Source organism: Podarcis filfolensis (assembly GCF_964270895.1).
Source record: "Podarcis filfolensis genome assembly, chromosome: 6".
NCBI lineage: Eukaryota > Metazoa > Chordata > Lepidosauria > Squamata > Lacertidae > Podarcis > Podarcis filfolensis.
In genome coordinates, this window is record NC_139609.1 from 79,263,942 (window position 1) to 79,286,854 (window position 22,913).

Consider the following 22,913-nt stretch of genomic DNA (forward strand, 5'->3'; position numbering starts at 1 on the left):
AGTCTCCTTCTTTGGATGTCTTTAAGCAGAGGCTTGACAACCATATGTCAGGAGTGCTCTGATGGTGTTTCCTGCTTGGCAGGGGGTTGGACTCGATGGCCCTTGTGGTCTCTTCCAACTCTATGATTCTATGATTCTAGGATTCTATGAAATGCCTTCCTCAACCAGAGTAGGAACATACAGTTTTCAATGTAACACAATAAATGAAGGATTGGACTGTTAGGAAACATTGGAGTTTATTAAATGCCCTATTTTAAGCCAAAATCAAAATATCCCTCTTCTGTGTGCTAGATTACAGAAGCCACTCTAAGGAACTTCCATGCATGCCCAATGAAAAGCATTTCAGAGGAGACTATGGCTTTTTAGTCTATTATGATATAGAAGAATGTTAGTTTTGTCTTTATGCCCCTTAATTTTTTTTGTATCTGGGTCAACATGGATGCTTCATTTAAGGCACTCACTCCAAAATAATGTTACTTCTGGCCTGAGATTGCTGATATTTTTCATTACATTGTAGCAAGTAATTTGGAAGCAAATTACTCTGCTAATGATAATACTGATCAAACAGAAAACAATTCTAAAACAGGGAAAAATAAAGTACATTATATACACAACCATGATTTCATTTTAACTTACAACCCACTGTAATCTATTTTCTTTTCTTTTCTTTAAAAAAAATGTATTAAAGACTACTTAAATACTGCAAGGTTTTAAATAACGTAACAATATTTTCAGTGAACTGAGATTTACTATGTATCTGCCAGCATTATTGGCCCCATTTGAAAGAAATACTTCTTAAATTTAAACCTTGTATATAAGGAAAAAGTTCCAAAACAGATACTCCATTCCACATAAATAAGTATAGTTTTGTCCTTGCTTCAAAAATGCTCAGCTGTTCAAATTACTGGAAAACAGAGCTGTGGTTGCTTCCCCTTTCATCATATCTTTCCATTTCAGAAAGAATCCTTCATTGCTAAATCTCCCTTGTAAAATATTGTTGTATTTCCAGAATACATAATGGACCATTAGTAAAAAGTGTTAATTGCAAACCCTGAACTTTACAGTAAAAGTTAAAAGGAAATTCTCGTAGAAAGTCCTATGGAATGTGCACTCTGCGGAGTAGAGTCTGGTTCATACTGGGCTGAAGTGGAAAATGGCTCCTTTGAACAAACCAGAGATGTGTGCTATTCACAATTTCAAAGTGCAAGTTGGTGTGTTTTTCTTTTTAAAAAGAGTGTTTGTGAGGCTCTTGTTCAAGGCCACTAGCCAACACTGTGCAGGAAACTGGATGAGAGTCCAAAACAGCATGACAGGTAGATGATGTGCTTCACTTAGATTTGCTAAGTCCACAATGTCCAGTCAGCACCGCAATCAATTCCTTATCGCAGCGTTTTGTCCTCCTGTGACATCCTTCCTGGTACTGGGCAGAAGTCATTCCTCAGTTTCAGAACTCCTGCAGCAACCAACCGCAAAACAGGGCAACCAGGCCTGCCTATATAAAAAGGCAGGAGATGCGTGGAAAGGCAGTTTTAGTGCACCAGACTGCCTAGAAGCACAGAACCCACAACCCTCCTCTCTCTTCTGGCCTCAGCACCATGGGCAAAAGGTAGGATCAGTGCTCAGGAAGCATCGCTCTCTGCTGAACGCTTCTGTGATTCCGGGACATGGGAGTTTCCTTCACTTCTATAAATCTCCATCTGCAGGGGGTTGACACAACTTGTAGATTCTGTAAAGGCATGACATAAAAAAAAGTTGATGTTACAAAAGGGATGCTAATGGCCAATGGAATACAGTCATACTTTGGAAGTCGAATGGAATCCATTCCAGAAGTCCATTCGATTTCCAAAACGTTCGGAAACCAAAACGCGGTTTCTGATTGACTGCAGGAAGCTCCTGCAGCCGATCAGAAGGTCGCAGAAGCTCCGTCAGACGTTCGGCTTCCAAAGAATGTTTGCAAACTTCTGGGTTTGTGGCGTTCGGGAGCCAAAACGTCCGAGTACCAAGGCGTTCAGGATCCAAGGTATGACTGTGCAGCAAAAGTAGTTAAAATAATTTCAAGTGATTTCCATCTAAGGGCAACAGTGACACTGCCAACACAAAGAGGAGGGTGGGACTGGTGACAGGAAGAGTATGACAGGCAAGCCTCTCCACTCCAGATCCCCTGGATCTGTAAGCCATGAGTGGTGGCTTTGAATAAACCATTCTTCAGTCCTCTGATATTGTTTTGGGTAACCTTCCTTCAGCACTTAAACATCTCTAAGTCCAAAATCCACGTGCTTCTTACTTCTTAAAACGCATTTTGACATAAATCATTTTAATGATCAGACTGCTTTTTAAAACACTTGCTGTAGCCCATAGCCAAAGCATTAGCTTATGAATTATCTTTGCTTATCAGTTGTCAGTTCTGCTACTGCAGCATCTCGCCATTCCTCAGGCAGCTGACAATGCCCTGACAGCCGAAAGATAACCATTACAAATTTATTTTACACAAATGGAGCTACCCGTTGCTATTTTTCTAGAAACAGAGGTGCCAGAACTGAGTTCTGGCTGAAAACAAGCCCTGGAACTACCCAAAAGGGCTAGGAGGAGTGTGAGATGACTTGAAGAACAGCTATAAAAACCCTGCTGCAATCTGTAAAGCACAGTATACACTAGATCGGAGCAGTGTTAAATGCCTATGTAATATTAGGGATGGACTGAGTTGCAACAATCCATGTCACTTGTGCTCAACTCAGAGATCCTTTCCTTCCTGGTTTCTGCAGTTTTCTTTCTTTTTTTTTTTAAAGTACAAAGCCCTTCATTTAAGCTGCATGCATTTTGTACATATCTCTATGTAAGAAGCACATTTTTCAATGCATTCATTTGTAAAGCACACATTTTGTGTGCTTCCTAATGAAAAATACTTTTTTTTTTTTGCACTGAAACTACACAGCAAAATATGGAAGAGCAATCCAACTGGGATTTGTATTTTGATCCGCAGCCAAGTCTGGGAGTATTTGCCGTAAAAAGGGAAGTGAATGAACGTTTCCCCTTTCCCTAATATCACAGAATCATATGTGTGTATATACACAAAAATCTGAAGATGCATTTCTTCAGGTGAAATCCTTGCTGTATAGAGTCGCCTACCGGGGTGCAGACTGTGGCATCTGATCCATCACTTTCAGATTTTTTGCAGAGATTTCAACTCTTGGTCCCTAAAGAAACAAAGAACATTAGGTGGTGTGTTGGCAGAACGAGCGAGAGAGTGCAGCCCTGGAGAAAAACCCTGAAAGACAAATATATTACTTTTCTTTGAAAGCACTCTAGCTTCAGCTACCAGCTTTGGAAAGCACCAAGGTAGTCCATTAGTCATCTGTGTTTACTTAAGATGAAAGGATTCCCAAAGCACTCTGCAACTGCTCCAGCCCAACACTGTAAGATTATCACAATATATATGCTGTAAGCCGCCCAGAGTGGTGGGGTATTTATTTTTATTTATTATTAGTATTATTAGTATTATTAAACAGAATGAAAACAAGAATATGGACACCATGCACAGGACTTTGAGTACAAACGTGGTATGGACCACTGCCCCTTTAAGCATAAACATTTGCAATGGGCTTATTTTTCTACTATGCCTGTTTTTGGATACCATTAATGTAATGGAACATACTGACATTCTGCATGTGAAAATCTAAGGGTTTAGGACTTGAGCACAATCTACGTCCTTTGGATATACACAAAAATGCCCCGTTTGAAATATTTGCAGCTCCTGTTTTCTTTTTTCGCATTCAACCCTTCATAAAGGCTTACTTGTTTTCTCATGATGTCTGTTGCCTGCATGATACACTTAGGCAGGAGTCCGTGACTTCGAGCCAATATAGCTGCTTGTTCCAAGGACACGCTCAACGTACTCCTAAAAACAGAACATAAAGAACGTCACTTCCAGAAGTCAAATGCCTATTCGTATAAAGTGGCCCAGGATGCGATCCTATGGTCCATGGGCCACAGGACTTTGGGATCTCCCTATCTGAAAGTGGATGGAAAGGTCCACTTTCAGATAGGGAGATTTGACCTTGCAAGGCTCCTGCCTACAAACCCTCTTCTACATCCAGGACATCTCCACTCTCCACTCTGATGCCAGATAGAACAAAAAGGAGGCATGTCAGGATGGGCTGTGGATCTGCAGGTTTCAACAGCTCCCTGTTCTTCCCGAGTGTGGGAGAAAAGCTATGCAAGCCCTGTAGCTGGTGCAGTTTATTTTCAAAGGACAACCGGCTGCACCTCATTCCTCCCTGTCCCTTTGGCTTGTTCCATCTGAGGTTGTTGGTTCCACCCCACCCACCAGCAAAACCAATTTTCAAAACCACTCTTTCATTTCAAAGGTCCTGCTTTCTCTGAGTTCCAGTTGAAAACTACATTGGTTTATTTCTGTTTTAAATGGCAAATCTTTACAGTTTATCATTACTGTTTTTAATCCTGCTTTATATTGTTTTCATGATAGTTTTCATGTGAGCGTTTTAACTTTGCTTGCAAAACAGAAACAAAAATGTGGAACTCTGGACAAGTCAAGCGAAAGGTAAAGTAGTGGAAACAAATAATCATGTAAGTATGTTAAAGGTACTCCATGCATTCAAAGTTCAAGCAAGCCAAAGGTGAAGGTATAAACTAATTTATTCCAGAGTAACCTCCTCTGACAAGCAGAAAGTGAACCTAAATAACTTAGGTCCAGTGCTGAAACATGTGTCTGTAGATGGTGACTCACATGATTTCTCCATGCAAAAACAACAAACCAGCAAACAACACAGAAAACGGGATGCTATATATATTCTCCCTGACATCCAAGTTTTATAAGTAGAGGGATTGTTTCTATTTTTGAATGACGAAGCATTCAGTCATGTAAATACCCACTTGCAATGGCAGAGCCCAGGGATCTACCAGTAGGTCACTTTCAAAAAATGTTCATTCCAGAGGAGCACAACATTTGTTTTGATTTAAAAGCTCTCACCTTTGCATTCCAGTGCCGCACATTACAATCTGGCAGGCTCCGAGGCGATAACAGAGCTCAGAGGATATAGGCAGCAGTCCAGCCCCTGCCACGTAACTACTGGAATATCCCGACTGGCTGCCTTTTGTGCTGACAAAAGATTTCATTAGTCTGCAAAGCTCATCCATTGCATTGATGGGGCGGATAAGCTACAAAAGAATACAAAGGAAGAATGCAACAGTGAAGCATCTGTACCTACAGGCTCCCCTGCCCTCAGTTATACCCAGTCTAAATGCTTATGCCAACAACCATTCATCAGAGCAACTTCCAAAATGGCAAGTCGAAATCGTTGTTTGCCACAGGGGATTTAAGGCCAAACTATACATTACACTGGCACTCCCAGAATAGTTTTCTTTTTTGCAAAAGCAACTATATCAGGGCCAGAGCATGGGGATGAGTTGGGGATGGTGTCTAAATCTTTCCTTGTGCAACATCAGACGCTATATATACTTTTCCTTGTTCATTTGTTCATTTTGTGACAAAAAATACTTTTATCAAAAACTATTTTTTAAAAAAACATTATACCCCTTTTTTACATTATTAGAGACATAAGGGAAAATGTACAAGCTTACAAAGTTAAGCCTGTAAACTTTATTTGCCATAGCTATTAGTAGCTTCAGGTGGAAATACAGATTGGGGCTGCTGCAAGGGTTAAGCCTCTGCCCCCAGTCCAAATCAGGTGGCCTTGTAGGTTCTTTCACAAAAAATAAAGTTACGTGGGGAGGTCCAAACATGGCAATCTTAAGTAAATATAGTTTGGTCCTTATGGGTCAATGGGGACTCGGGGCAGCATTTTACACAGGCACTGCAACAAACCTAGACTGGCAATTGAGTCTACACTCAATAGGAATCTGTGGCTGCTGTTCGTTTGTCAAACTTACTTTTTACCTTTTTAAATGTACACTTGAAACACTTAAATGTGTGTGGAGGTCCAGAGGACGTTTGAGAAACTGCAGATATGAACTAATGGGGTTCATATTAGATTTAGGGCTGCCTAAGGCAGATGGACCTCCGCCAGGTGTGGCTTTTGCCACGTGAAGTCTGCTTCCCTCTGTCCTTGTTCCTCTACCATCATACATATTCCAGGCTCTGACTCCAATGTGAATCCCTATGACCCTTCTCCATGCTTCAGCCAAGCATAACGGTTCTAGTAAAAAACCTAGCAGATCCCGTACTCCTGCAGCCTGCTCACCCCAACTCTACACAGAAGGATAGGCAGCCAAGAGAGAAGTGGCTTTGTGACTGCCAGATGGGCCGGCCAACCAGCGCTGTGCACAGCCAGTTTCTCCTAGAAATAAGGAGCACTGATTACAGTGGTACCTCTGGTTACGTACTTAATTCGTTCCGGAGGTCCGTTCTTAACCTGAAACTGTTCTTAACCTGAAGCACCACTTTAGCTAATGGGGCCTCCCGCTGCTGCCGCACCACCGGAGGACGATTTCTGTTCTCATCCTGAAGCAAAGTTCTTAACCTGAAACACTATTTCTGGTTAGCGGAGTCTGTAACCTGAAGTGTATGTAACCTGAGGTACCACTGTATTGCACATATGCCGAGAACTGTGGTTTCTGTACCTGATCAATCTTCACAGCTGTGGTGTTGGAATCTGTAGGCAGGTTGGATCTCTCAAGGTAAAATGTCCTGAAAATAAGAAGCAAGCTGTATTAGGTTGTGGTCATCTAGTTTCAAGCATTCCTATAGGACGTTTCTTCCTAAGGGGCATGGCTGAGGAACAAGTCAACCGAAGGCTAGATGTGGCCTATCAAATATGTTTCTGTGGCCCAAGGAATGGTGCCAGAAACATGGTCCAGCTCATAGTCAGAAGCTGTTACTGGCTTCTCCTACTCTTTTAAAGGGTTCATGGTGTAGGGTTTCCCCACACAAAATGTCAGGTAAATAACTATGACCCCATTCACACATTACAATCTTGGAACCAATAAATCATGTTTTATCGGCCTGAGAATGAGCTTTGCCCTCACTTTTCATTCTCCCTTCCGCCATCTGGCTTTCATGCTTATATCCTGGCCTTGTTAATCCATACTATGGCATGCCATCCAAATTCAGAAATGATGGTTTAAAGTGCTGTTTACAAACCAGCATATAAAACCAGAATCAGTTACTAGAACATTTGCGTCCCGTCTCCAATTGCTTTCTTTCTTTTTGTACTATGTACATTTAAAAGGTTCTCTTTCTTTTATTTAACACCCAAACAAAACTTGAATTAAGAAAATCTCAATTCAAATGTATGGATTTTCTCTCAAATGAACAGGCTCAGATGGCAAGCACCCTGGGGCAGGGACCGGCCTTCATGTATGCTACCATGTAAAGAACCACCCAGACTGATAAAATCTTAATAGCAATAATAATGTTGAGTACAAACAGCATTCTTTTTATGCCACAATACCTGAGTTTGCGATAATACTGCTGCACCTTCTCAAGAGAGGTGGAATTAATTTGCTGCTGGAGCTCTTCTAGAGAGGAACCATTTGGCTGGGACTGGCCCTCCAGATTTTCAAGGGCTGTAATGATTTTCATGAAAAACATCATGTATTCATTATAAAGCTCACCCGTTTCTTTTATTTCTTCTGTCACCACCACTATTATAAAATGTGAAAGTACACTAGACTTCTTAGAATGCTAAGTGGTTTACAATCCTGATCTTTACTCTCCCTCACCATGGCCCCATGAGGCATGTTGCCATTGCACCCATTTCACAGATGGTGTGCTGAGACTGAGAGTCCAATAACATGGAAGGCCCATGCATATGTGCAGATTACAAAATAAGCTCAATGTGCCTGACCTTATGCTTACCCTCATCCTGTCAGCATTGTGAAACGGTTCTCTAACTGGCATATTTTACCTGCTTCAGATTAGGTTTAAGCTTCCTTAAATTTAATTTACACTGTCTCAGACTTTGCCTTGCAGATTTAATAAGCTGCCAAAGAGCCAAGAGCTGGGGGCAACATTCATCTTTATCACATAAGGCTCGATTACGAGCATCATCCACCCCAATTACATTATAGTCAGTGGCTTAAAGGAAAAAACTGAACAAACAGAATTTCGCCTGTACCTTTTGTGAAGAGAACAGCATGCAGCTTCAGGCTCCCTCCGTTCTGAAATCGGGAAGGCAGTTTGGAGAAGTAGTAGCTGTCTAAGTAAAAGAAAACCTTCAAAACCTGCCTGTTGCCTTCAACATGGTAGAAGACATGGGTATCTGGGGGAACAAAAAGACAGGTGTTGGAGACTGTGCAATAAGAGGTACTGTAGCTTAAGCTCTCCTGAAAGTTTCATCCTCTTTCTTATAACTCTTACCTCCTAATCCAGCTCATATGAGAGGGATGTTACTGGTGAGAATAACATGCCCTGTTCACGCTCTACTTCATTACTATAGTACCAACATTATAAAACAACCAGCAACAAAACAAAGCAAAGAGTTGAATTAAATTACATTTAAAAGATTATCTGGAGTTAGCTAAACTGACGGATTTAATAAAGAGGAAACCCAAGAACATGGTCAAGAAACAGTGGGATTGTCTAAATGAATACTTACAAAACCAGGGCTCAACTACCAAAATTTGGTTGTGTTTGGACTAATCTTGTGAAGAATATAAAGAATGTAAAGTGAAAAATTAAGGAAAACTTACAGGAAGGATATGAAGAACAGAGACTAATGTGACTGAAGTATAAAAGACGTGTGACGTAAACGGTGGCAGTCTTTTAAAACATTTTAATTAAGACTGATATTTTGCAAGATGGAAATATAAAATTGTATGCAAGTATAGATCTGAAACTGTTGTTTATGGTGAACACTTTTTTAGTCTCTAAATTTCTATTTTTAACTTTTCTTTCTTCTTTTATTCTCTTTTTTCCCCTTCTTTTTTTTGAATATTGCTTTACAGATGTATAAATAAGTATGTTCATGTGTATATGTATGAAATTTGTTTATTTATTTCTTTTCTTATTTGATATTCTTATTTTTTTGTATTTAATAAAATGTAATAATTTTTTTAAAAAAAATAAAAATAAATTAGATTTAAAAGATTAGCAATGCTCTTGCTGGGTTTCAGCCAAAATTGCAACTTTTGCAGTTTTTGGTGCAAGTCCACAGTCTTTGTGGACTAAGTCAATGGGACACACAGGGGATATGTCAGTGCACTGCAGGAAACAATACAAAGATGTGGGGAAAATAAGGCACAAAGAAAAGCCATGAACTCACTTGCAACGAAACACTCATCCAGTTGCCTGAAATAAAAAGCAACTTTGTCCAGCTCTGACAAAGTGGCTTGAATATCTTCCAGCATGGTTCGTTCCTCTTTCTGATTGAGAAAATAAATAAATAGGGAAAGTTAGACACACACGCCCCTTTTCCGAAGGAATTGTGAGAAGAAAGATAGATTCCCCCCCCAAAAAACTTAAGCAACCCAAGTATCAGCTAAAGGGTGTTTTCTGCCACATGATTTTGGTTAAGGCTGCATCTCATCCCATCTTTTACATTGCATATTTAATTTCCCTACCTCACTGTTCTTTTAAAATGAAAAATATTCCAGCAAAAAAGGAAGTACCAATCTCTGTGCAAAAAACATGATGAATATCCTTCCAGCCATAATTTTAGCATCATTTTTCAAGGTATTCCATTTCCATATATCCCATCTATATAGCCTAACCATGCTTCCCTCTTCCTTCTTCCTGCTTTTGATGCGTACACACATTTTTTTTTGCACACACATTTGATGCAACGCAAGATACAGCTTCTCGCCAGCAGAGGACAGAAGACACCACACAATTTGCCACCCATCATTGCCTTTCCTGCAGTGCTCTCTACGCAGCACCAGTATTCAACCTTTTCAGACGCAGGGCCCACCTTTTAGTACTACCTGCAACATGGGGTCCACTTTTAGTCTAACCACACATGTGCATCTATCTTACTATTGTCCCAGAAGTGACCCAAAGCCAGACGAGACAGGCCTCCTGTACTTTTAATAGTTTCATGGAATAGGGAATTATGGGAGTATGTAATGCAGAGGGGGGGTTGTTTTTGTTTTAAAAAGGTTTGGAATGTAAGAACTGACATATTCTTAATCAGACCATTGGTCCATGGGACTGGTGGCTCTCATGGATTTCAAACAGAGGTCTTGCAGACTTGCCTCAAAATGTCAGGTTTTGAATCTGGGACATTCTGCATGCAAAGCACACACTCTTCCACTGATCTGCATTTACTAAAATTCCCTCTTAACTATTAAAAGTTAACTGTGTAAAACGTGCAGGGGTAAGCAAGGAAATAATAAAAGAATCAATTGAACAATTATTAAACTATAACAACACAACAAGACGGAAGAAGTAAAAAATTGAGATCACACAAGGGTGAAGGGGAGTGGGGGGGTATAGGGGAATTGATAATATTATTTATAATATAAAAATTATAATTGCATTGTATTTATATATAGCAAAGTCTAGAGTAATTAGGTGTATTTTAATTTAGAGAACTATGTAATAGGCTTTTGTTAGAAAACAAATATGGATTTTGAATTTGATGTTTGTAATTTTTCTTTTTGGTTTTGGAAATAAAAACAAAACAAACAAATAAATAAATAAAAGTTAACTCTGTTCTGCTTTGCAGCTGGTCATCTCTCAGACAAACCCTGGACAAATAAAACGGTTGCAATAAAACTGTCGCAAAACCACCCACCTCAGATTGGAATGAACATGGGTTCTGAAGAACCACGTGAATAAGCAACATGCAACCCGTCAAAACAAATTCACAGGACGTGTACATGCCCATTATATTTCTCACATCTTAGGAGCACTAAAGCGAGTTGACAGATTTTGAACCGAAAGTTGGCCCCAGCCTCCTTCACAGTAGCATAAGAGAACATTCCCAGGGCCCATTTATGTTTAAAGGAAACGATAATATACAGCAAATAAAGGCAGTTCAAATTTCTCACAGCCTTAAAATGTAACCAGGGCAGGCAGAACAACTTGGTCAGGAGATGGGTAAGAAGAAGACTGTAAAGTTCCTTATTTATTTAGCTAGCAAACTGTAGTCCTCCCTTACCACAGAGGGGGAGAGCAAAGACTGGTAGTTGAGCAACACCCCCGTGGCCGCTATCTGCTCCAACCACTTCTTGCTGGCTTCCCTGCTGCTCTCTTCATACTCCCCGTTGTTATTGTATCTGTAGTTGAGAGCCCCCAGTAACTGCTCGGAGAACGTGCAAATGGCAGCCACCAGAGCCTGGCAGAAAATCGCGTCTCGTCTCAGCTGCAGCTCAGTGTCTGGGAGAGAGAGGAGAACACACAGGAATCAGGAGTTATCATTTGCTTCATGGCATGAGCCCAATGCCCAACAATGGTTCCATATTTCCTATTCTTTTCATGTGCACTGCGTAAGGTGCACCATAGTAACCCAAGCAACGAAAGCTTCCAATCTACATCCATGTTTTCCCCCCAAAGGAATGCTCAGTTTCCCACAACAACAGAGAGCACATGGGAACGGAAGGACTGTTGGCCTATAAAAGGGATGTCCAGTTATCACTGTTGTGATATGCAAGGATAATAACTGTTGTTCTGCCAACACCACAGCACTATCAAATTTACAGTGTTTAACGTTTAATGACTTGAAATAGAAGGAAAAGGTTCTGGTAATTGCACACCTGTCCCTATAGCACCTAAGGGGTCATTTGCAAACAGTAGCAAATCAAGGAGTTGCTTTACCTGTACATTTCAGCAATGCCAAAAGCAGCTGGTTCTTGCCATCTAGAAAGGAAAGAGCATGATAAAACATTTTTTTAAAACAAGTGAGCATAATCACATTCCACTTAGCTAAGTGCTGAGTCCCAGCACTTGTTGAAATACAAGCAGACTTGGGAATGGCGCCCCTTAGCCTAGAACAGGAGTTCCCAAACTGAGGTCCATAAGCTTCATTTAGTTGGTCTGCAGGTCGTCATCGAAGAGCACTTCTAAACTGAATTCTGTTGAATTCCATATATTCCAATTGTAATACGATAAAATACAACGTACTAAATTAAAGAAGCAATGAAAATGCAATTAAAAATCATGCAGCAATTTAGCACAGCACATTGCAATTGCTACAGCAGGCAGGAAAAAACTTTCATGTGGTCCATCAAAACTCCCAGCAATTTTCAAGCGGACCATGAGGATGAAAGTTTGGGGACTGATCTAGAAGGCCTTGCCCATTTTTCTCAGCTATGCATGGGCTAGATATGGTTACTTAATGGGAAGGAGAAATTGCTCTGCACATACTCTTTGAAATCACTTTGTAAGTTTCCAGCATTCAGAAACTGCACAGAAAACAAGTTCCAGGTCAGAGCCCTGACAAATCCTGGCCCCAAGAAACAATTGTTCACATGCACAAACTAGGAAGGAGGCAAAAGTCAGACATCATGGGCAGCTCCAAGTGTGCTTCATTAAATCTAAAATACTGTAGCAAACTGTACCTACGAGCCCCACCCTCAATGTCCCTATGCATGCTGGTGGCACTTTAGATCTTTGTGCATTACAAGTTCGTGATCGTGGGGAAGCTTCTAAGCATGTTCAGCTCAATGTGTGAAGTGGAGTCAGTGTGCCAGGACCAGGGGCGGAGGAAGGGGGTGAGGTGGGTGCCGGCCACCCCGGGTGTCACCACTGAAGGTGGTGACAAAAGGCCAGGCGGCACTTACAGTGCCTGAGCCACACATCTCTCCTGGGAGAGACACAGGCTTGAGTACGTGCAGGCTCCACGCTGCCTCTGCCTCTGGCCAGGACACTGGGCCCAGGGCATGTGTACTCCCCAGACCCCTCCCCTGTTTAAGCCCTTATGAGGACGCAGGTGGCGCTGTGGGTTGAACCACAGAGCCGCGGTTCGAATCCCTGCACGGGGTGAGCTCCCGTTGCTCGGTCCCTGCTCCTGCCAACCTAGCAGTTCGAAAGCATGTCAAAGTGCAAGTAGATAAATAGGTACCGCTCCAGCGGGAAGGTAAATGGCATTTCCATGTGCTGCTCTGGTTCGCCAGAAGTGGCTTAGTCATGCTGGCCACATGACCTGGAAGCTGTACGCCGGCTCCCTCGGCCAATAAAGCGAGATGAGCACCGCAACCCCAGAGTCGGCCACGACTGGACCTAATGGTCAGGGGTCCCTTTACCTTTACCTTTATTTACTCTAATGTTTGAGGAGACTTAAGAAACTTGGGGAAGTGGTGGTCTAAGTCAGCGGAGCCTATCTTTGGTCCTCCAGACATTGAACTACAACTCCCAACACCCCTGACCATTGGCCATGCAAGTTGGGTGTGATGAGACCTGGACTTCAACAACATTTGGTGGTCCAAAGGTTAAACATCCCATGATAAGTACAGTTTGCACTAATATTTTGGAATCAAACACACCTGAAGCTGCTCTGTATTCTGATTTATGTCTCTTACCTAGTTCTTGCCCATAAAGTGTTAAAGACAAGATGCGGGGGGCAAGACATGTCTGCATATCCAGCCCCCAATAACAGTTCACGCCGTCACACATTCATTTGGGTGACTCAGGGGGGTTCTAGACTCAGTAAACTCTTCAGCTTGAAGAAATCTTTGCATTTCTTAATGAAAGCAGATCAGAACTCCTCTCCTTGTTCAAACTAAAGCACAGGCCATTTCCATGTCAGGAAAATGGCTCAACATGGGAACTCCCCAAGTTTATTTCACAATGTGCAAAAAACCAATGTAGTCAAGGGATTATGACATTATTTGGCAGCCAGGGTGCTTGTCCAGAACTGCCCTTGCACTTCCTCTTCCGATGGAGGATTTCGCTGGGGAAATTCACATAGTCAAATTTGAGTAGCATATTCCAATGAAAAATTAGAAGGAATCTAACAAAGGAATTATTGTGAGCCTAACTTATGAGGTGTGTCAGTTTCAGATATAGAATCATAGAATTGTACAGTCATACATCATGTTACGTCCGCTTCATGTTATGTTCTTTCAGGTTGCGTCCCGCGGTGACCCGGAAGTACCAGAAAGGGTTACTTCCGGGTTTCGCCGCTCATGCATGCACAGACACGCAAAATGACGTCACACGCATGCACAGAAGCGGCGAATCGCAACCCGCGCGTGCGCAGATGCGCCACTGCAGGTTGCGCTCTTTTCATGTTGCGAACGGGCCTTCGGAACGGATCGTGTTCACAACCAGAGGTACCACTGTATAAGTTGGAAGGGATCCCAAGGGTCATCTAGTCCAACCCCCTGCAATGCAGGAATCTCAGCTAAAGCATCCATGACAGATGGCCATCCAGCCTCTGCTTAAAAACCTCCAAGGAAGGAGAGTTCACAACCTCCTGAGGGATGTCAAAAAATCTCTACTTGGATTGCCTATAGGCAACAAATCTCATCTGTTAGAAATCTCCATCTGCTAAACACAGGCTAATTATGTCTCATCAGAAATGTTTTCAGCTCATGTCAGTACAAAGGGTGAACCCACCCAAAATTGATCCAGTCCAATGGGTAGAAACCAGATTTGCAATAAAAGCAGCCCAGATCAATCTCTGGTCACTCTACTACCCTTTTCATAATACTAAAATAAACCAAAGAGCTTTCCCCCAGCAACCCTTTTCACAGACCTTCCACATATTTCTGTATGGTCTCCACAAGGTTCTTGATGCGAAGCGGAAGGTTCCAGGGATCTTCTTGGATGCTGATTTGAATCTTGTTCCTGCTCCGAATTGTGGTTTCTTCTTTCTGCTTAAATTCTGCATAAGAAGAGGGACTTTAGGCCGGGCAATTGAGCAATGCCAGAGTAGTTCAAAACAGCACCTGACTGCATACTGTGCTAATCCCAACCAAGCCCTCTGAAAACTTGGCTCTGATGAAAAATTAAAGCTGCCCAGAGTGGCTGGGGAAACCCAGTCAGATGGGTGGAGTACAAATAATAAAATTATTGTTGTTATTTTATTAAAATACAACATAACTGGGAGCCTGTACAGAACAGCAAAACTAACCTGCAGTGAAGCAATGCAAACATATAGATATATTAAAGCAGTCAAACATACAATAGGGCTGGAAACTGGATCTTATGAGGAATTAACGGCTACCACTGAGAGCAGCAACACAGTGTCTTTTCCTTCTATATCTCCTATCCCCGCGCTCAAGAAAGGAGGAGCGAATTCACACATCAGAAGGAAAGAAGGAAGGAAGGAAGGAAAGAAGGAAGGAAGGAAGGAAGGAAGGAAGGAAGGAAGGAAAGAGAACAGCTGGAGATTTAGCAATTTGCATTACCTAGCTGTAAAGTTCTGAGAAAAGCAAGATTATCCTGGGCACATGATGTTCTAGCAAGTTTACCTTGTAAACTGTGGTCCATTGGAAAATGTTTTGTTTCTTCAAAAGCCTTGTTTATTACTGGTCCTTTGAGAAGGGCATTGATAGCATCCACCTGCAAAGAAGCACATTTAGTGAGTCTTGAAAATTCTCCAAGAGTTTCCAGAGAGGTGTTTTTTGTTTGTTTTTTCCTAGGGGAAACCATGGGTGGTAACACATCCCATCAGTGCAAGAATTTCTGCTTACACAGCTCCTTCCCCCATGTGTGCCCCATGCCCTCCCCAAATCACAATAGCTAAATGAAGCCTCCAAGACCAGAGGGAGTATATTTTTGAACACCAAGTGCTGGGGGAGAACAACCGAAGACAACTGTCATGCTCTGAGGCACTCCAGATGAAGCCAAGTAGATGAGCCATGACCCGAATTAGCTACAGAATATTTGTTGAACCCCATCACAGAGAATGTCAAGAAAAGAGCATCCAATTGCTAGTCAACATTACTGGTTCCTAAGCATCTGGAAGAGCACGCAAAAGCAGTGAAGTCCCCTGTTCTACATCATCAGCGTTTGTGTCACTCACTGGGGAGAGTTCTGCAGAGTTGGGCAACTGTTGGATTATATATTACCAAAAAAAAATCTTTTTAAAATGCTGAAGGAGGCCTCCGAGGCTTCATCCTGATAGATATATTGAGCAGAGAATTAGCCTTCCTCTAGAACACTTTTCTATCATGTTTTTTTAAACATGGCAGCACGCACATCTGGGATGTGGCAGCACTGGGGATGATTGGTGTACTGTGATATTTTACTTTTCTTTTTTTAAAAAAACCACACCTGTCAACAGACTTGGTTTTGATTTGATCATATTTTATATACTTATTATTAAATATAAATATCTACAGAAAAGAGAGCCAGTATGGTGTAGTGGTTAAGAGTGGTAGTCTCGTAATCTGGGGAACCGGGTTCGCGTCTCCGCTCCTCCATATGCAGCTACTGGGTGACCCTGGGCTAGTCACAATTCTCTAAAGCCTCTCAGCCCCACTCACCTCACAGAGTGTTTGTTGTGGGGGAGGAAGGGAATGGAGAATGTTAGCCGCTTTGAGACTTCTTCGGGTAGTGATAAAGGGGGGTATCAAATCCAAACTCTTCCTCTACTCACCTGGTTAAATAGATGCTCAAGGCAGCCATGAAGTTTGTCTTGTTTGTCTGAAGGAATCCTCATGTCATTGGGGAGTTCATCACCTAATGGTGGGAACAGTAAAACTTTGGGCTTGTTTTCATGCAAATATATTCCAATGGAAAGAATGTCAGGAACAAATGCCTATCTAGAAATTTAATATATAATGACAACAGCAATTTCTAGGCTTTAGGCTGTGATCAACCACCTTCCTTCTATCTTTCTGAAGGGGTGAAAAGGAAAGAAGGAAAGTGCTCTAAGAACCAAGATGAACAAGATGACCCAACTGATTTTTGAAGTTTCTCTTTCCACTTGGACATAGCGTATGACATGGGCTTTTTTAGTTCCCTAAGTCTGCAAAGAGGGTGGTTGCTATGGGGACACTAAGAAAACACAAGTGAGCAGCTGGCATCTACTGGAGAATTGGTTTATGGTCCATACATTGTTGAAGCCTTCTTTATTAATGGTCTCATTATAGAAGCACAGGATTCACTTACCTGATCCCATCTCATCACTGCCCAAATAAGAGCTGTTACTCCGTACACTGGTGTAGGAAAGCACAGAGTCCCGGTTACTGTTGCACTCACTGGAAGAAAAATGTGTAAAAACTAAGAAACTTTTCATATGCAGAATTTCAGCTATGCATAGTTAGCACCTTTTGGGGGGTGTATCCAAGGGCATTCTTTCATTTCTATCCTGCCTGTCTCCAAGGGTTTAATGTAGTGTACAATGGACAATGGCCCTCCTAACTCAACACAGTAAGAGGATACTATCCTTTAGTGACAGCAAACTTTTGAACTCTGTCCTAGAATACTTCATCTTTCACTGATGAAGACAGATTGCAGAACTGTAGCATTACTCTTTGCTACCAGAGCTCATGTAAGTGACTAAAGAGAAGTTCAAATTCTAACCCAAATTTAGTTGATTCTTTGAGCGCAGGGACTTTGTCACTGAGCTTCAATATTCTGTTGCTTGACTCTAAAGTTCAGATTTAACGTAAAACCACACAGTTTTTTATTAGCATGCGCAGTGATGAAACACTGTTTTCGGTACCTGTTTTGTGACATTTCCAGGTGTATCCCTGCATGGTCACCGGGACAGTCACTCAGCTATTCTGCTGAGTCCAGACTTCCCTTAAAACTACCTGCCACTGCCACCTTCTGATTTATAGAAAGGAGTAGGACTTTGGTTTTATCATCATACTCAAGTACATCCACACAAAGCATGTTGGGTGAGATATACTTGACATAGAATCCATCCAGACCAGAACAGATTTAAACATAAACATACATTTTATTAGAGAGCATAATCTGCAGAACCAGTAGCAGAATTCGTAAAGAGTTATAATTTCCCAACCTAACATAACTATTCTGTCTTCTAACTTTTGTTAGCCATTCTTATTCTTTTACATAGGAGTAAAAAATGGGTCACATGCCAATGGTGAAAAGATGCAAGAGTATGCATCAATCAATCTAAATATGACATCTGTGCAGTAAATTCATTTCAAAACACACCCCTCTATATTGTCCACCAAGGCGAGCAAGAAGGCATTATGAGAGTTCAAGGTCACATTCTGGCCAGGCGAAAACACTTATGGAGGCCAAGATGCAGAGCCACTGAGGAGTGTAGCCTGCAGAAAATCCCAAGGACCAGACAGGGAGGTCTGGAGGACTGCATTTGGCCTCTGGTCCTGATGTGCCACAACATTAACCAATCAGATGCGACTGAAGGCACCTTCTCTGAATGGGATATAATTTATGCAACACTATTTAAATGAGCATTGCAATCTTTTAAATACGCTCAAAACTACCCCATAAGGGAAGTCTTTTCTGCTCCCATGTTGAAAATGGGAAATGAAGGTCTAAGGAACTGCAAGCCCATGAGTTTGGTGATAGAGTGGTACCTCGGGTTAAGAACGTAATTCCTTCTGGAGGTCTGTTCTTAACCTGAAACTGTTCTTAACCTGAAGCACCACCTTAGCTAATGGGGCTTCCTGCTGCCACTGCACCGCTGCTGCACGATTTCTGTTCTCATCCTGAAGCAAAGTTCTTAACCCGAGGTAATATTTCTGGGTTAGTGGAGTCTGCAACCTGAAGCATATGTAACCTGAAGCGTATGTAACCCGAGGTACCACTGTACCTGAATTCACATATGTGGGATTCAAGTCTGAAACTCCATACGCTGGGCGGTAGCGTAGCCACAGGGGCCTTCTCTATGGAATGGACCCTTATGAGAACTTGCTAGCTCCTTGGATACAGAGACATGCCTAGAGTGTTGGACTAGGACCTGGGAAACCAGGGTTCAAATCCCCACCTGGCCATGAAGCTCAGTGGGTTCACCTTGGGCCAGTCACTGCATCTCAGCCTTTCCTAGGGTTCCTCTTAGGGCTGTTGTGGGGATTAAATAATGATGAGCAGGAGAATAATACGACATGATATTTTTGTCTGTGTAGATCTGCAAGTTGCTGCATCTTAACAGCTTAACAACAACACAAACAATAAATGCAGTAAGCACAGGATATCCAAGAGCTGTTTCATCTCAATCAAAATGACAAGGGTGAAGGAGAATGCTCCACTTGATTTCTGCTATCAATATATAAGTTGTTCTCAAAGGTATCTATTTCTCTTAATTTCTGAAAGGGATATACTACACTATGTTTAGGAATGTTAGGAAGAGACAAATGGCTATGAAAGGTAAACTGATTGTCCGAATCAGATCTCGTGCAACAAACCATGACTAATGCCAGCTAAGTATCTTCTTAGCTGTGCTTTACTCATTCTTGTAAGCTCCGGGATATCCATTTTCTGACCAAAACCAATCAAAACACATTTGATTCCTTCTTGAATTGCTATTATATAGGTTACGTATGCTTAATTGTCTGAGTCTAAAAGAGGTAAGACAGAACAATCTCTCTCATCTTTCATTTAAATTCTGAAACAAGTGACAGCCCCACTGGGAATCTGCCTTTGATCTCACTGTGTCATCTAGGACAGATTAGGCTCAATTATAGAACCCATTAAACAAAACCCAGCACAGGAATAGGAGTCATATGAAAAGCTGAATAAAATTATTTCTATTGCATTAAAACGAATTCCACTGTGAGTAGGTAGAAAAACCCTGAAGATACACTGCCAGCAAAAGATTAGCCTACCACCCACCAACAGCTTTTCTATGGAACCAAAACTGAGGATTTAAACCATGCAAAATGTGCTTTTGACATGTTCAATGCTCGGCTCTTAGAGGAAATAAATGATGCTAATTCCTGTGACTAGGAAACGTGAAGTGCTAGAAATAGCACTTCTAACTGAATTGCCATGGCCTATTTTCTTTAATGCACAGGTTGCAAAACACGCTGGGGATTTTCTACAAACGTTTGACAGTTTTTGGCTACCGCTCAGTAGCTTTCTTTGTTTGGTTGTCATGTTGAGAGCTCTGCTTCACACAAAATTCCATCTCCTTTGCCAACAACACAGGAGAAATACTCAATGTACCTGGATCACTATGCTCACAGCAATCCTAAGGCATGACATGTATGTGGAAATGAACACATCTAAATTGCATGTTTAAGAGGAAGGGGTCCCCTGTTACTCCACCCAGATTAGAAAGTCCAGGATCGGAGAAAGAGCTACCATCCGACTAGCGCTTGAATCACTGCAGCAGGAAAGAAGAAGAGTTTGGATTTGATATCCCGCTTTATCACTACCCGAAGGAGTCTCAAAGCGGCTAGCATTCTCCTTTCCGTTCCTCCCCCACAACAAACACTCTGTGAGGTGAGCGGGGCTGAGAGACTTCAAAGAAGTGTGACTGGCCCAAGGTCACCCAGCAGCTGCATGTGGAGGAGCGGAGACGCGAACCCGGTTCCCCAGATTACGAGACTACCGCTCTTAACCACTACACCACACTGGCTCCCCAGAAATACAGTTCAAATGTAGATCTTCCGATTGGGCTTTATGCTTCCCTTCTAGCACAAACCAGGGTGATCTGTCAAAATATCACTATTTTGGGGTTTTATACTGATTCATCGTCTTCGGTTTTTTAAAATAAATTTTATATTATACACTGCTCAATATTTATTTACACAAAGTGGTACATAAACATTTTAAATATCACACAGTTAAATGGTAAAGCTTGAACGGTGTGATATTTCACTAGGTGACATATATGCCACGAGAAGCAGCTGGTCACTTATGCCTTAAGACAAGATTTTCAGACACAAATATTTTGGATCTCTGTTTTCCGAAACCAACTGATAAACAAGAAAGCAGGGTAAGGGGGTGGGGAACCTGAAATTTTATTCTTTTACTGTTTTCCCCTTCTGAGTCTTCTGGGACCACAATGTTCACAGACTTGAATAGGAAAGGCTTCTCTATAACTGCAGCTACTAGAAGTGCTTCCAAGCTACCTGAAAACTTCTGTGGTTTTATAGTGCTATATTACAAAGGCAGAGGGTGGTGATGGGGAGTGAGGGAACCACGTTTGAGGAACTGAAATGCACAAAGCTGCTTTTCAAACAGTCTTGACTTTCTACAGCAGTCTAATAGTAAAGTTGTTGAGTATTTGCTAGACTCATTTCCATAGTGACAGGAGTAGTCAGGAGATATTTGAACAGCCCTGAGTGCTCACTGGAAGGACAGATCCTGAAGCTGAGGCTCCAGTACTTTGACCACCTCGAGAGAAGAGAAGACTCCCTGGAAAAGACCCTGATGTTGGGAATGATTGAGGGCACAAGGAGAAGGGGACGACAGAGGACGAGATGGTTGGACAGTGTTCTCAAAGCTACCAGCATGAGTTTGACCAAACTGCGGGAGGCAGTGGAAGACAGAAGTGCCTGGCGTGCTCTGGTCCGTGGGCAGAAGGGTCGGACATGACTAAATGACTAAACAACAACAACAATTTGAACAATATATAAATATGCTCCTATATCAGACTAAAAAGGTCTCTTTAAAATAGCATTGTCTGCAAAATGGTTGGGTGGAATTTCTGTTCTACAGTACAGGTGTCTTAGTTCCTTATTGTTGTGATCCACAAAGCACTGAATAAAGAGTATTTGAATTTTAGCTCTGGTATTGGATTGAAATCAATTGAGATGAAGAGCCAGTTCAAACTTGTTTGTTTTTTTACTACTATGAAATGACTCCACCCCCGCCATTAATTACCTCACATTGTTGGTGTGCCTGGCGAGAGGGGGAACTATTGGAGGAAAGCCTTGTGTATCTTGGCCTAATTCCATTTTGTATCCTCTGTATTGCTGGAGCCTAATTTAGCTTATTTGCTCCTTCGATCAGCAATACAGAGGAGTGGGCAACTTCCTTGCATCTTTAGATTCCCAGGTTAGAACAAGTGGACAGGGACCAAGCTATTCTTCACTTGTCAGTTTTCACCTTTGGGGGAGGGAAGGGTACATGAGTCTCGTAATGCCCTCATCGAAGCGCTATGATTTAGGCAGTGAAAAAACCCCTAGCTGGTTGGCAGTCCCTTCAAAAACAGCATATTCTGTTCTCTCCTATCCTTCTAATGTATGATCCAGAAATTGTTCCACTTAGGACACAAAACCACAAAGTCCAAAAAAAAAGCGCATTACTTGAAATCTCTTGTGAGATCTTCCAAACAGCAGGGTTGTGGTTAATTCAGTCTACTTCCATGTGCCTCAGACTGGTGCCTGCTGATCTGAGTAATGCAAAAAAATCCTGCTGTAGATGTGATCGTTATAAAGTCCAATTAGTCTGTGTTTTCTGTGGATTGTGTGTTTGTACACATAAGACAACAAGTTAACAGTTCTGCAAACAACAGCTGCAGAACCAGTCTGAAGCTAACAGGCGTCTACTCCTGAAAAACCCACAAACGATTCCCTCTTCCCAGCTGCGATGCTTCACTGGATAAAGAGGAAAATTCTTCCCTCTGACCTCACCTGACCTGCCTGATCACTGAGGCCCTGCTGTAAGTTGATCCTGTGACTGACATGTGCACCATGTCAAATTGTTGTGAACTCTGGACTGGATGCACTTAAATTCGTACCGTGCAAGTTATGATTAGGGCCTGGCCCACGTCATATGTGCTCTACTGTACATTTGGGGAAAGTCCTAAGTATATAAGGAGCGATGATCCATTTGTTAGCAGATTTTAAGCACAGAGTGCTATTTAAAGAGAGAAGGAATTGGTAAGATTTAAAAACATTTGGATTTTAGCTTGTTAAGGCAGAATGAGATAAGAAATAGACCATGGAGAAAAGCAACTGAATTTGTCTGGGGTGATGGAATGCCCTTCCTATGAAGAGGGACAAATTCCTCCTACTCTGCAATGCAGATGTACTAAACAGTGAGAAGGTATTGCTAGCTAGCAAGTAGCTGTTGCTGTGAACATTCTGTGTCACTGAGGACAGCATTAGTCAAAATGCGACTACTTGGAGTCACTTCAACTCCCCATTGTTTTTCCCTT

The 22,913-nt window shown here is 41.9% G+C and overlaps 1 protein-coding gene across 1 annotated transcript in view; it reads right to left on the bottom strand.

Annotated features, from left to right (window-relative positions):
- Positions 1–217: 217 nt before the first annotated feature.
- Positions 218–22,913, bottom strand: part of PREX1 (phosphatidylinositol-3,4,5-trisphosphate dependent Rac exchange factor 1) — a 217,866-nt gene continuing 195,170 nt past the window's right edge. The window contains exons 27-40 of the mRNA XM_083618315.1: positions 16,976–17,064; positions 16,461–16,543; positions 15,331–15,421; positions 14,613–14,741; positions 11,732–11,773; positions 11,076–11,293; positions 9,240–9,339; positions 8,094–8,237; positions 7,428–7,542; positions 6,598–6,664; positions 4,988–5,175; positions 3,793–3,895; positions 3,127–3,194; positions 218–1,726 (exon numbers count right to left, since the gene is read on the bottom strand). Of these exons, the coding sequence (XP_083474441.1) occupies positions 1,684–1,726; positions 3,127–3,194; positions 3,793–3,895; positions 4,988–5,175; positions 6,598–6,664; positions 7,428–7,542; positions 8,094–8,237; positions 9,240–9,339; positions 11,076–11,293; positions 11,732–11,773; positions 14,613–14,741; positions 15,331–15,421; positions 16,461–16,543; positions 16,976–17,064 (1,480 nt within the window). The 3' untranslated portion in view covers positions 218–1,683. The remainder of the gene's footprint in view (positions 1,727–3,126; positions 3,195–3,792; positions 3,896–4,987; positions 5,176–6,597; positions 6,665–7,427; positions 7,543–8,093; positions 8,238–9,239; positions 9,340–11,075; positions 11,294–11,731; positions 11,774–14,612; positions 14,742–15,330; positions 15,422–16,460; positions 16,544–16,975; positions 17,065–22,913) is intronic.